Source organism: Aricia agestis, chromosome 4 (genome assembly GCF_905147365.1).
Source record: "Aricia agestis chromosome 4, ilAriAges1.1, whole genome shotgun sequence".
In the NCBI taxonomy this organism is placed as follows: domain Eukaryota; kingdom Metazoa; phylum Arthropoda; class Insecta; order Lepidoptera; family Lycaenidae; genus Aricia; species Aricia agestis.
This window is the reverse complement of record NC_056409.1, coordinates 4,463,608-4,477,552: the sequence shown is the minus strand read 5'-3', so window position 1 is coordinate 4,477,552 and position 13,945 is coordinate 4,463,608. Positions and strand designations below refer to the sequence as shown.

The following is a 13,945-nucleotide window of genomic DNA, read 5'->3' as shown; positions in this document are numbered from 1 at the left end:
ATCGAGGAAATTGATTCCTAGGGAATTGACGGACTTACTTCATGTGGTCGGATGTCAATTCAATGTGTGATCGGTCGGATGTTTGACTTAACGCGACCATTACTTAGATCCGTCAGCTACCTAGGAACCAACTTCTCTGATAGTACTACTGATGAACAGAGTAGAAGAGACACTCGATAGATAGATACAGCTGTTTATTGTAATATTGATAAGTCACACTGACGCTGAGACATAAGTGTAACTTGATCAGGCGTATACAACAAGGCTTAATAGTAACTTCTGTCATAAACAGTTTGTCATATTGTCATTTGTACATTATCAGTAATTGTTAAATATACTGTATTACATAATGATGTTATGTTATTCTAAATCACCTATTTACAACTCAAACGAAATGTATCAGCGCTAATATTTTATGTAAAACGCCATATACGGTGACTGTAAGTTATTATGAAGTACATTTTTACGTTAATACAATGCTATCTAATTCATAATATTTCATAGTAATTACAGTGTTATTGTAGGCTACATTCCACCATAGCCCTACAGGGTTGTCGCCTGTCAGTAGTAGCGTCAAATCTCAATTTCAAGCTCGTCAATCTTTGCACAGGATCTCAATTATACAAGTACGCTGGACTTATGATACCCAGCTGCTTTTTGTGCCTATTTGAAGCGGAATCAGCGCCATCCAATGCGGGAGAAGAGAACTAAATCTGACGTAAATTGCAAATGGCCGCATAATCGTTATTGGTTGTCATCACTAATATTAGTTCCAAGTACTCTCACTTCTACTATCAGCGCCAATATGGCGACTTTCAAACGTCATTTTTACGTCAGATTTAGTTCTCTTCCCCCGCATTGGGGGCGCTGATTCCGCTTCAAATAGGCACAAAAAATAGCTGTCATTTCAAAGGGTATCATAAGTCCAGCGTACTTGTATAATGGAGGTCAGTGAATAGGGAATATTAAGCAAAGGTCGGAGCAGAGGGCACTACTAAGTACTAGCACATACAGTAAATAATCCGACCAATGCAAATACCAATGTTGCACACGTCATACCAGAATATTGACAGAAATGTTGTCAACCGTCAAACAAAACTTTTTGTTTACTGCCTATGCTGGCGCTGCATCTAGGTAAATCAACCTATCGGCTATCAGCACGTCAATCACAAGTTACAACTGACAACCCTTATCCTACTTGCTTACTAATATCCTACCGACTGTTCTAAGAAAACACGTGTACTAATATAAATTATTGTTATTTTCATGCATAATAACACCGCCCTACAAATGCTTGTTTTGTCACTAACACTTGTATTGATATGGCATATGCTAATAGGAAATTTAAATATTAATAGTCGTTTCCACTTATATAGACAAGCGACAGAAATCTCGGCACATAATGATCTAAATAACAATATTGACAAAGAGGTGTGGAAATCTTTGTCTTCTATAGTCGCGAAGGAGTTAGCCAAACTATTTTCTCTTTGCACGATATAGGTCAGCTATTTCATTATAAGTTATAACATTCGGAGAAGTATTTGTAAAGTCAGCAGGTTATAAGTTACAAAACTATTAACAATAAGCTTAATCTCATGCCTGATGTTTGTAATGAAGTAGTTATTTCAATTATTTGCTTCTGTTTGAGAATTAGGGACAGTAACCAAAGCTACTGCCTCACTCATAACAGAGACTTTATATTTTATTTTGTTATTTACTAAGGGTGGATTCCACCAGAGGCGTATAGTTAAGGTTAAGGTTATAGTTAAATATGGCGTCCATTATGGACTTTTACTCGGGATTTGACAGTTCATTTGACATTTTGTTATGGTTAAATTTACCCACCTTTAATTGAATCTTTTGACATCTAGATCATCGGTCAAACTATAATTAAATTAAAGTTTGATCGTCAGTTAAATGTCTTTTATCGCGGACGTTAGAGTTATAAACAGTGCCGAATTTATATTTTTTATGAGAGTAGGCCATGTAATGTATTATATTTCTCTATAGTGGGCCTTCATTTCCGCCGCCCCATGTAGGTACGTAAATCGTAATCTGTAGGGACTCTATGGACGCTGCCGCCCCTAGGTCGCGACCTATAACGGTCTATTTATAAATCCGGGGCTGGTTATTAAGCAAATAAGCATCATGTGCCTCACTTAATAAGATTATACATATTATCTTGTTCTATAGATATATCGTAAATGTATTTTATTTAGAAACATCAGCGTCACCTTGAGCTAACATTTTGCAGAACCGGTGTTTATCTAAATTGTCTAGCACGTAACGATGACCACGCCATATTAGACAAAAATGTCGCAACATTTACACAAAAATTCTATTGTTTTATTATTTGTAATAAGTAAAATATTTATTGTATTGTCATAAACTTTGTGGCAGGTGTTGTATTAATTAAAGAGCTGCAATTATCCAATTATACCGTAATTGTATCTAAAGAATAATTATTAGGCAGAAAATGTTTGTCACTGGCAACAATACCTGGCCTACCTCATTCACCAGATCTATTTAATCTATAACGAATCTCCGGTAATTAGCTACTGGAGATGATGATGGAAGAGTATGATGTGCTGTCAGCAGGTTGCGTATTAGGCGTTTAACGGCTGACTAAATTAAAAAGTTATCTGTTGTCCCAACGTGAGATACTGTAGTACCTATCATAATGATGCTTCTTTATCCACATTGGCTGTCGCCTATAACTAGCTAACTTACCGAGTTCTCTTGCGTGTGGTCCCAACATTCAGTATCCGATTACCAATTCCCACTTATCTCGACCTCTAATTCCCTTATCTCCACAGATATGGCTACCTCAGCATCTGCATGCGCGTGGTCCCGAGAAACGACACGGAGGGCTGGGTGTTCCGGGAACCCACCGTGTCCGTATTCAGGGATGTGGAACAGCTGGCCATCGCGCCCAAGCCCCGCCAGGCCAAGACCCTCTTCGATGGAGATTTCCACATGGAGTTCTGCGATAACTTGAAGCAGCTTCTCCAGGCGTACTTCAGGGATTTTAGTTTTGAAAGGTAAAGGTTGAAATTATTAATGTGACCTCTTTGCCTGAGAATTCTATTGGTGGATAAATTCAGTGACCACGGTCCACGAGTCTGTGTGTGAAAATCTATTAGATAAAGTAATGTTATATTGTTAATGTGACAGACAAACTAACGACTTAGGTAATTAAGAGCAACCACTATATGGCGGATAAAATAATAGGAAGCGCTTGATTGCGTATATTTCAACCTAATTATTGATTTAAAATGTTTAAATCTAAAACATAGTATTTTGTGTATTTTGTGCATACTTAATTCGCCAAGTCCTTGACATCAAGGTACACTAGAACTGGGACGACCTTAATTAGGCACCGTTTTTTTGTCTCCAGTCTTGACCACATCTAAATTTACAGTGGCCTTGACTAGGTATAGCAAAATTAGACGGATATTTTTTGCGAGGTCCCTAATTTGGTTAGTTATCGTGCCAGCAAGCATACCATCGATAAAATTAGTTCATAGTCAAATGGCGGACCTAAGGTCTTAAGTGTATTTGATTTACTAAATATGAATCTGCCTATGAATCAATTTTACTGATAATACTAAAGCTATATTGTATGCCTAAACTAGTCGATGCTCGCAACTTAATAGCATTTCAGCAAAATCGGTTCAGCGGAAGCGTAAACAGGTTACGGTACCTCTTTTCGCTACCGACACATTTTCGCACTTACAATATTACCATGGATAACTGCGATCTTCGAGCTCTCTTCGAATCTTTTAAGAGGATATTCTGTCGTTTTCAGATTAGAGCGGCCATGGCGCGCGTTCACGGCGGGCTGGCCGACAGACATAATGGCGCGGAACCTCGGCATCAATTCCTCCTTCATCACCGGCGACCACTGCTACGTGCTCGTCAGAGTCTCGAGGTAATAAAGGTCTTATCCTAAAGAGCTGTGCCTGAGGGCCAAAAATGCAATCAACTGGGAATATAAAGAAGATATTGATGATTAGGAATCGGCTCTTGAATATTCTGTCAAGCGGCAAGCCCTAGGCTACACCCTCAAGAATGCAATGCTTGCAATGAGATGGTTTATCTAAAATATATACTTAATTATGATAAAGTAACTAAGTATATCATGTTCTTGGGATATTGGTATTGGGAAAATTCTTTCAAAGTTCTTTTTTGATGGCAAAAACCTCACCACAATCTTCAATAATTTCCAGGTTCCGCGAGATAGCCAAGTTAAAAGACCTGCCGCCAAACATAGCGGTGGAAGACGTGGTCTTCGATGCCATAGAGGATACTACCATAGGTGATACGGTCACTATTGCTGACTTCATCAGGAAATATGGATCACATTATATTGCCTCGTATATTACGGGTAATTCTTTGTATCAGGTAAGGAGTTTGTATTATCAGAGTTTTTGATAAAATATCCTATAACTCTACAGTATTATACTGTTTCTATCACTTGCAACATGCAATTACCGTATCAAATGTGGTTATGCTCTTTGTATTAGCTCCGTGGTTATGCTGCTTTTTCAGACATTGTTTCCAAAAATGGTCTTGTTGCTTTTTAATGTTCTGTTAACGTACTACATCGAGCAGGCCTCATTGCTCAGGCTGGAATCATGGCTTCTTCCATTACGATGTAGGGACGGGGGACCATGACTTTTGTTGCCATGCCATGTTCGATCCAACCCCCATAACACGTCCGCAGGTCACACGCAGTCATATGCTAATCCATTATGAGAGGCGATACCCATCTAAATGTTTGGCTACGGGCCATCGTTTTCACTGTCATGGCAGAAAAGTTTTTCTGTTATTTTCATGGCAGTATATTACTAGATACAGGGAAATTAAAAGATGAATGGCAACATCTCTATTTTTCTTTCGCAGCAAATCGCATACTTTGCAAGTCTCAAATTTTTTGTCCCTAAACCTGACCTTTTATAAAATAAGATTGTTACATGGCATATCAAATCTCTGTTTGTGGCAGAGGTGGCCATAAAATGCCATTAGCGTGTAATGTCACGTTAAAATCACTATTATCGAAAACGTGACTAACGTCTGCATGTTGATTATCTATTACGACCTACATCCATTAAGGATCTAGAATCTAGATCTAAATCCTTGATAGTTTCAATTGCTCTGTTATTATTGGGTACAGAGATAAATATCATTTGGTTGTAATTTGAAATCTTGCACAGTATTGCTTAATTCTACAAATGAGCCGTGTATGGCGCCAGCGTACCTCAAAGAAGCCTCTTGGCAAGCCATACAAATCACAAAAAATGCTCTTTCAGCGCTGCTTCTTTCACAGTGAACTCTATATAAGGAACACATACACACCCTAAAGTGGCTTATAGTATTATCACGTAGTTTAGACCACCTTGTATTATTATCAGTAGAAATTAATCATCCCGTGTGTACTTGTTTGCCTGGCGTGAGCTGGATTGGATTCTTCCAGCTCCGTAAAAAGTATTTCTCTGTTAATCCCTATCTACCTCCAGGTATTTGTGTTCACCCGGAGCGTGTACTCTCGGATCAAGGAGCGGGTGAAGACGCGCGGCATCGCCAGCATCCCCGCGTCGGAGATCAACAATCTGTTCTCGCCGCTCTTCGCGGAGCATGTCGGCGCGCTCAAGGTTTGTTGGGGTTTGGTTGTGTTCGTGGGAGTGGGAGGGATGGAAGTTCTTAGGTAAGAGAGGGATGCAAAAAGGCGAGGAATGGAAGGAATAATGCTGAAGATCAAACATTGCAAGATTAAAGAAGTAAGAATAATTAAAGGCAGAGAAAGTGGGTAAAAAAGATGAATGAAATATGTAAGGGATCAAAGAACTGAAGAGGTTGAATGAAAAATAGAGGAAGGATGAATGGTCTAAGGGTGATAGATAAATATAGAGAAAAATTAGGAGGTAGAAAATTACATCTTCTATAATCTTGGAAAAATGGGAAGAACGTGGTAGCGCCAAACTGTGATTATGATTACTGATTAAAGTATGAATGATGTAGAATTAATTTGTGTGTGTGGTTATATTCCCATCGAATGCAACCAAATCTCTTCATAAGCCTCATCTTGTCATGCGCGAAGTTCAAAAGCTGACAGACAGCTCCACTTCTTTTCTGTTTTCATATTATCATCTTCTCAAAACTACATTATATCTATAAAATCATAGCCTATATCGCATACTCTACATTTTTCGACTACATTTTTATCAGCTTCAAATTTTCATGATTTACCTAACTATTTTTGTTTTTGCATCTACTATTCGCACAGACCGATCAAAATTTATTTGCATTTTTAGTAAGACGGATGCACATTATGTTTTTATCTGATAAATCTGAATTGTAATAAAACGTTATCGGCAATGTTTGGTATTCTAAAGATACTTTGAACTACTCCAAAAAGATACATTATAGAACTATAATGATTAGCAAAAGAAGTACTAAGGATATTAGGTAGGTAAGATAATGATGTAAAATAGAAAAGAAGGCACCCGTCTCTTGATCCGCGGGTACACGCTCGTTGTACGCATGTTATACAATATACAGTGTCTTGCTCTCACTCTAGGTGTTTGTGTTCTCTAGAACCGCTTACTCTATGATCAAAGAGAGACTTAAAAGCAAAGGCGTTGCGGACATAACGGCCAAAGAGTTGGAGGGCTATTTCTCGCCCTGGCAGGCGAAACATATCGGCCAGATTAAGGTAAAATTATCAATAACTTATATGTTTTTGATGCTAAAAGTTTTTTTATAGAAAAGACAATAAAAAATCCAGAACGTTACCTGCCATAGAAGGTCTTTATAGAGTTTTGGCCCAAATAAGTTTTTAAATAAAGAGCGAGTAACGTCTCCAACTACAGGTAACCTAAAAGGCTTGATCGTATCAAACTCCCATCATCATCGTCAGTTTCAACCATTTCTAAAGCTTTCTCATGTCGAATCATAGATCATAATATACCAACCTCGTCACTTTTTATAACATAACTGTATTTTACAGGTGGCCAGCGGTAACAAAACAGTAGAAAGCTGGGCGATGAAGCGACTAAGAGTGCATTACTATATCTTCTCCTACCCAAGTCTACTTAAACTGCACGGAGAGCCATCTCTACTCAGAAACCTCGACACTCTTCTCGGCAACGAAGCCTTGCTCCAACTGGAACTAAAGACTTTATCACCAGCGTTCAAAGACATAAAGAAGAAAAAGTGGTTCGAAGAAGTGATAGACAATTATTTAAAACTCTGGGAGAGTAATATGTGACGAATAGAACAATTTTAGGTGAATTAAATGTGTTGTGAATGTGATACTGGTTGTGTGTTTAGATTAGTTTACTGCGAAACGAATGTAGATGGCGCTAGTCAGTGTTGCCAACTAAGTGGAATTTCCACTAGATCTGGTGGTTTAGACGTACCTTTCGGCGGGAAAAATTTGGTTCTAGTGGCTAGTGGATTTCTTAGTGGATTAGATTATTTAAGTTAGTGGTAGCTTCGACGTTAAACCACTAGTTTTTTTTTAATTATGTTTCTAACCCTTGAAGACGCACACTGGAAACTTAATAATATTATTATTATCTTTCTTCATTTTGCCGCATTCTAACGCTGATATAGAGCGATTATTTAGCATGATGAATGTTGTCAAGACTTAACAGAGAAACCGGATGAAGTTTGATCGCCTTTCTTTCGTGCAAGGTTAGCACACGAAGGCAAATGCTGTAATAACAACATAATACCAAATACCGTATAACAAAAATTAGAACTAAAGAAATTTATTCTTCACAAACTGAACAAGTAAATGACAATGATTCCTCTAAAGACGTTCATCTTTACTCTTTAGTTAAGTACCTACTTATACATAGGTACATTATAGGTAACTAAAGTTTTCCTTAATGTAGTAACAAAAATTATTTTATAATAATAATGATGTTGTTGTTGTATTATTTTCAAATTATATTCAGATAGGTTGTTGTTGTCTTTACGTTATTTAGTGGAATTCTGGTGGTTTGAGAGACCATTTAGGTTTTAGCGGTTTCTGGTGGTTTACGCTGCTGAATTTGGTGGGTTAGTAAAATAAAAGTTGGCAACACTGGCGCTAGTCGTCATAAAATGTACAGTCGCTATATTAAGTCTTCCCACATTGTATCGTAAAACGTAAATGATTGAAAATGACAGATTGAGCGAATTTGAGTGGGACCTCAAGTGGGACAGTGAGAGTAGATCTGTAAGTTTGTCCCGTAGCCAAATTATAGCAACGATGACAAAAGAATCAATGTTTCCCTCAGCTACGGTGACTGTAAAATGTTATAATATTTCTTTTTTAAACTGAAATGTGTTTAAGAATTTAGGTTTTTTAAATGTGTTTTCAGAAATGATGAGTTTTTATGAGTCGATCTTTACAATTTTAATAAATAATGTATTAGAAAATTCCATCCATTTAGATAATTATTAAGTAAGCGTATTATAAAAATAATATTTTCAAAGCTAAATACAAATAAAAGTGACATAATATTATCTAGAGATAGTTGTTCTAAGACAAAGACAAGAGGTATACCTTTAATATTTTTAAAATATTTCATTATATAATACTTAAAGTGATCAAAGTGCCTTAAATTTCAATTTAAATATATTTTGTGACGTAATATACAAAATAGTATTTATTTAATGTTATATTTATCAGTGCCATCAAGCGGTGGTTACATTAAAACTTTAAACAAAATGGCCAATGAATAATAATGTGTGTAATTGTTGCCATTCGGAATTGTTACAAAATGAATCTCAAATATTTTATACATCTTTAATAGACATGTGCAATAATAAAATACCTACGTATCGATAATAGATCATAGTAATGGATGTATTTATTATGATTTTACGATAAATATAAATATATAATAAAATATAAATGTACAAATAGTAATGCGGGATCATGCTTGAGAATGCATTTATATACAATTATGTGATGTAAATATTATACAAGAAATAAATTAAAATGTAAATAGATGTCTTGTTTTATTGACTTTTAATGTAAACTTTGCGTGTAAGGAATTCGTAGGAAGTTGTTACAATCCCATTTTGTTATAATTGCCTTGAGTCTTAACATTTACAATAATGTTTCCTCAACAATTGGTATTTTAATAATATAATAGCTACATAGTAATTATTCTAAATCTCACAGAGTTCTTCCTATTCAGAAATATACAATGAAATAGTGACAACTTCGAACAAGGATGAATTTAACACCTTTAAAATAATATTATTCAAATATTACAGCAGCTGCCCCCTAGAAGATAAAATTAACGTCAATTTTCCTGGTAAGTGGGGTACCTGGTAAAAACGTGTTACTGTCTGTGTTATTCTGCACAAAATGTTTTATGCCATACAGTTGTATGTTGCAATTTTCAAAAAACTATAAAATCGCAGGCGCAAAGTGTGTGACTGAAAGCGTACCAGCCGAGCCTTAGCGCCTGCAATTTATAGTTTTTTGATCGCCGTTATTTTATAAATCAATTAAATCGAGTCAAAAAACGAAACGCCCTAGATATATTCTTTGTCTTTAATTCAGTACAAAATTATCTGAAAATTCCAAATAATTTGGACATAGTAAGGCAATTTCGTTAAAAGAAGAGGTAACTTTGGGTTTTTTTTCTATTGCGTGAAGTTCAAGATATTGTGTAATGGAATATTAATTCCACAGTGTTAGATCCTTAACTAACACATATATTTTTTTCAGAATTTAAATTACTATATTTTTAAGCCTCCAGTCACTTTTAAATCTTGAAAATCGTCCGTTTCTGGGAATACAGGGCCTTAAAAACAAAACTTTCTTATTTCTGTCATTAAAAATAATTTTACTAGCGTTTATCCTAAAAAAAACTGAGCATGCTGAAAACCAAAGCAGAGGTCCTCATTTATTACTTTATTCAAGCTCTACTTTAATGTTAGGGAATGTTATTTAACTGACTCCGTATAAGGGCAAAGCTGCGGGCTAAAATGGTCACATTTAGCAATTCCTCTCAATCCACTCAGCAAATGAATTGTCAAAACTATCAAACTGACAAAATATGTCAAATTAGCACGAATTACTAGACATGAATTGCAGGCAGACTTGCATATTGAGATTTAAAAAAAATGAATCACATTTTGATTCATAATATGATTCTCCAAAGCGACCATTTTAGCCCCGCTGGATTTATATGCGTCCGCGTGAACGAGCGGTTCTGCCGCTACACTGCGAGATCCCGAGTACCTAGTAAGTAGTACCTAGGTACTTACTACCTATGTAACGATCTATTTAAATAGCGGCGCGGTCGCGCTGTCATTTACATACAATTCGCGGTCTAGCGGTCAGACCGCTCGTTCGGGCGGACATCCATACTAACTAATATTATAAATGCGAAAGTGTGTCTGTCTGTCTGTCTGTCTGTGTGTTATCTCTTCCCGCTCGAACCGCTGAACCGATTTTGCTGAAATTTGGCATGGAGATACTTTGAGTCCCGAGAAAGGACATAGGATAGTTTTTATCCCAGAAAAATGTACGGTTCCCGCTCGATAAACGAATTTTGGCGCAACGGAGTTGCGGATGTCATCTTGTATAATATTATAAATCGCCTAACTCCTAAGCCATTAAGCACGACTCACGAGTAATCCATCAACCTGATGTTTAAGCTCAAACATCCGCAGCTGTTATCGTTGTGAACTGGCACATACACCTGATAGCAAGTCGTTCAACTTCTGAATTCCTAACCCTATTGTCTTAATCGCAAATATCAAATAAATATTTTTTACAGTTTCCTGCAAAATTTTACTTAAATTAGAGTACCTATACTTACATAAAACTGCCACTGATATTACTTAGCTGTAAGTTTTCCATGTTATATAAATAAATACCTAAATAAATAAATAAATAAATTTAATTTTTCAGATATCAGAGTTTGACCCCTTTGGGCCCACTTGGGACCGTGCAGTGCGATGACACTGCCACTAGTGACGAGTAGCCGAAACTTTTACGAAAAAAAAATTTTATTGTCAAGCTCTAGGCAAGCTACAGAAGGAGGGTGTCTGAACACCCTCGATCAGACGTGTCTGCTGACGACCAGGCAGACGCCCGCTGATAGAACTGCGGTGGCCCCACATTTCCCGTGGTTCTGCGAGTAGCGGCGCAGAAAGGAACACGGTCGGGTTTTAGTGGGTAGAACTGCGGTCACTTACCATCTCATCGGCCGCAGCGAGTCCCACATACCCCGGTTGTCTTCCCCAGCACTGCCGGGGATGCATAATGGCATTTCCCGACTAAAAAAAAAAAAAAAAAAAAAAAAAGGCAAGCTACAGAAAATTTTATGATTTCTTGAGAAATTTTAGTGTTTTCGTGCATTGTTGCATTTCCGGATGTTCTAATACATACAAGACACTTACAAATAAAGGTAAATCGAACGATGTAAGTAACATTTTACTATTTTTCTGCTAAAAGTATTCACATGCCTTGGCTTATTGAAAAACGAAAGAAATGGATAAAAGCCGGTAAAAACGTACGTAAGCATTAAAAATGTTCCATGAATGTTATGCGTAGACTCGTAGAAACACTGAATTTTGTAGATTATAAACGTAAATTCATTTTTGATGAACACAATATAAACCTAACCTATAACCGTTGCTTCTTTCAGTAAACATCCCAACTGGCTTCCATCTAAATTGATATACATACCTACATAAGCACCGCTCATTTAATTAGCATAAATTTGCGTCAAAAGTAAGGATAATCTTGAGAAGTCCTGCCAGGAATTCAACACTGAGGATAGTATTAAACTTGAACCATCTTGTCAAGTGTTGGTTCTCAAAAGGATAATTCTTCAAGTAGAAAGAAGATTATAGTGCAGTCTTTGTGTGTTATTTAAAGAATACTTATATGGTGTTTGCACTGATGAGGTCCAGACTGAAATTAGTTAAAAATAGTGAGACAAAAGTTGTGAAGATGGTATCGAGCGAATCGCAGAAGGTTGATGAAATAAAAGCATTTATTTTAGTGAACTTGTTTTATTTTATTAATCCACAAGCATTTTCAGTAATTATTATATAAGTATTTTTGCATATTCATTATTTTATTGCAATATTTATCAAGTTTTTACTTTCTATGCTGATGGATGCTACTAATTACTTTTTCAGATATGTTTTATACAATTTTATTCACGCTTTTGTTCTTTGTTTACGGTTAGAAACTCATCCATACTCAATATTATAAATGCGAAAGTGTGTCTGTCTGTTAGCACTTCACGCCCAAACCGCTAAACCAATTTTGCTGAAATTTGGTATGGATTTACTTTGAGCCCCGTGAAAGGACATAGGATACTTTTTATCCCGGGAAGATGTACGGTTCTCGCGCTATAAATGATTTTTGGCGCAACGGAGTTGCGGGCGTCATCTAGTGTTTTACTTTAATCCTAGGATCGCGGGTTCTTGGAAATCTGTTGTTGTTCTCGCGGCCGCATGTGGTCACTTGGGAGTGTAAGTATTAAATCATTTTATAGTCTAAAACATAAAAAAATCACTTATAAACTGGCCGCGGTCAAAGAGAATGCGAAACCAAAGTCACTCACAAGTTACTTCTTTTACTCGCATCGTGTCGCTGCTGTCGAATTATGACGCCCTCTATAGTTTCTGCACGGTCCCTATAGTAAGTGTGTAAGTGTGCCCTATAGTAGTGTGCATATAGCGAAAAAACCAAATCTTGTGGAAGTAGTGTAGAGTTGTTTAATTTATTCCATAATTATATTGAATTAAGAGGAGTCCACACCGTCCTTTTTTCCATACAAACGTTGTCTCCTGTTTCCTCCCTGGATAATGCTAGTAAAGTTATAATTTTTTTTCCTGAATATCTACGGCCACTAATACAATGTCCCTATGTTTTCTTTTTTTTTTCATAATTTAATTTTTAAATAAGATATGAACGTTCAAAAACCCAAAAAAATGGCCAGATTTTCCGCCGTGTTCAAACGTCCAGAAAACAGATTTGGTTAGATTATACAAAAAAAGCAAAACATAGAAACACAGCTCAACCCTTTCTTTAATCTTTAATGAAAAAAGTACCTAAATCGGTTAAGTTTTGGAGATGGAATCAGGGGACAACGAATCGTTGATTTTCTGCAGTTGTCTCTATCGCGTTCTGCGGTATAGGCTTGAGGTAAGGGAGACAGCTATAGAAATTACACGTACTTTTTTTTCATTTCTCTAGCCCCTGTTGTATCCTCTTAACTGCTTGGTTTTGTACAAAAAACATCGGAAAATATCGATTTAGCTCCTGTAAAAAAGGTTACTTTGCGTGTAAATTATCGCATTCACACGAATAGTAACCTGATACTAAAATACTTAAATAGCACTAATTTACAAATTGATTAATAGATTTACATTAACGACAGAAAAGATAAATTAGTATCAACTTTAACCTAATAAATATCTATCATAATACATTTGACACACATACAACAAGTGTGAGTAATGGACGCGTAGAGTTTACACTTTGCTGCAGTCCCTTTGAATAACAATAAATCGGAAAACTTATTTCTGTGAGCCGGTTTGAGGGTGTAAAAAAGACATTTTATTTAACATAATTTTAAAAAATAATCGAATAGTATGTAGCGTTAATTTTGATAATAGTTTTCGGTGAACTTCGTTCGTGATAACTCTACAATTTTAATTTGATTAGAACAATCCATTCACATCCATAATTTCCAAAATGGTTGTAGGTATTTAATATTTACTAGAGATCGCCCAATGGTCGAAATTCGACCTTAGTTTCAACGACATTTGACTTAATCATATTTTTTTCAACTCTTGTCTCTAGGACTCAGCTGATCTCAGACTGGCCGTGTACACTGCATTGTCTGTATGTAAGATTCAATAAAAAATACAATAATCTATTTTCAATTTGTCACCTTGTTGTCAACAG

The 13,945-nt window shown here is 36.3% G+C and overlaps 1 protein-coding gene across 3 annotated transcripts in view; it reads left to right on the top strand.

The window, feature by feature from the left end:
* The window catches only part of LOC121725852 (torso-like protein), a 49,210-nt gene extending 41,795 nt beyond the window's left edge, over positions 1–7,415 (top strand). The window contains exons 3-8 of one of the 3 annotated variants that reach the window (XM_042112974.1): positions 2,817–3,041; positions 3,809–3,931; positions 4,230–4,404; positions 5,520–5,654; positions 6,581–6,715; positions 7,010–7,415. In XM_042112974.1, coding sequence (XP_041968908.1) covers positions 2,817–3,041; positions 3,809–3,931; positions 4,230–4,404; positions 5,520–5,654; positions 6,581–6,715; positions 7,010–7,270 — 1,054 coding nt within the window. In that variant the 3' untranslated portion in view covers positions 7,271–7,415. The remainder of the gene's footprint in view (positions 1–2,816; positions 3,042–3,808; positions 3,932–4,229; positions 4,405–5,519; positions 5,655–6,580; positions 6,716–7,009) is intronic. The other 2 variants (XM_042112976.1, XM_042112975.1) reach the window with 2 other exon arrangements.
* Positions 7,416–13,945: the final 6,530 nt, after the last annotated feature.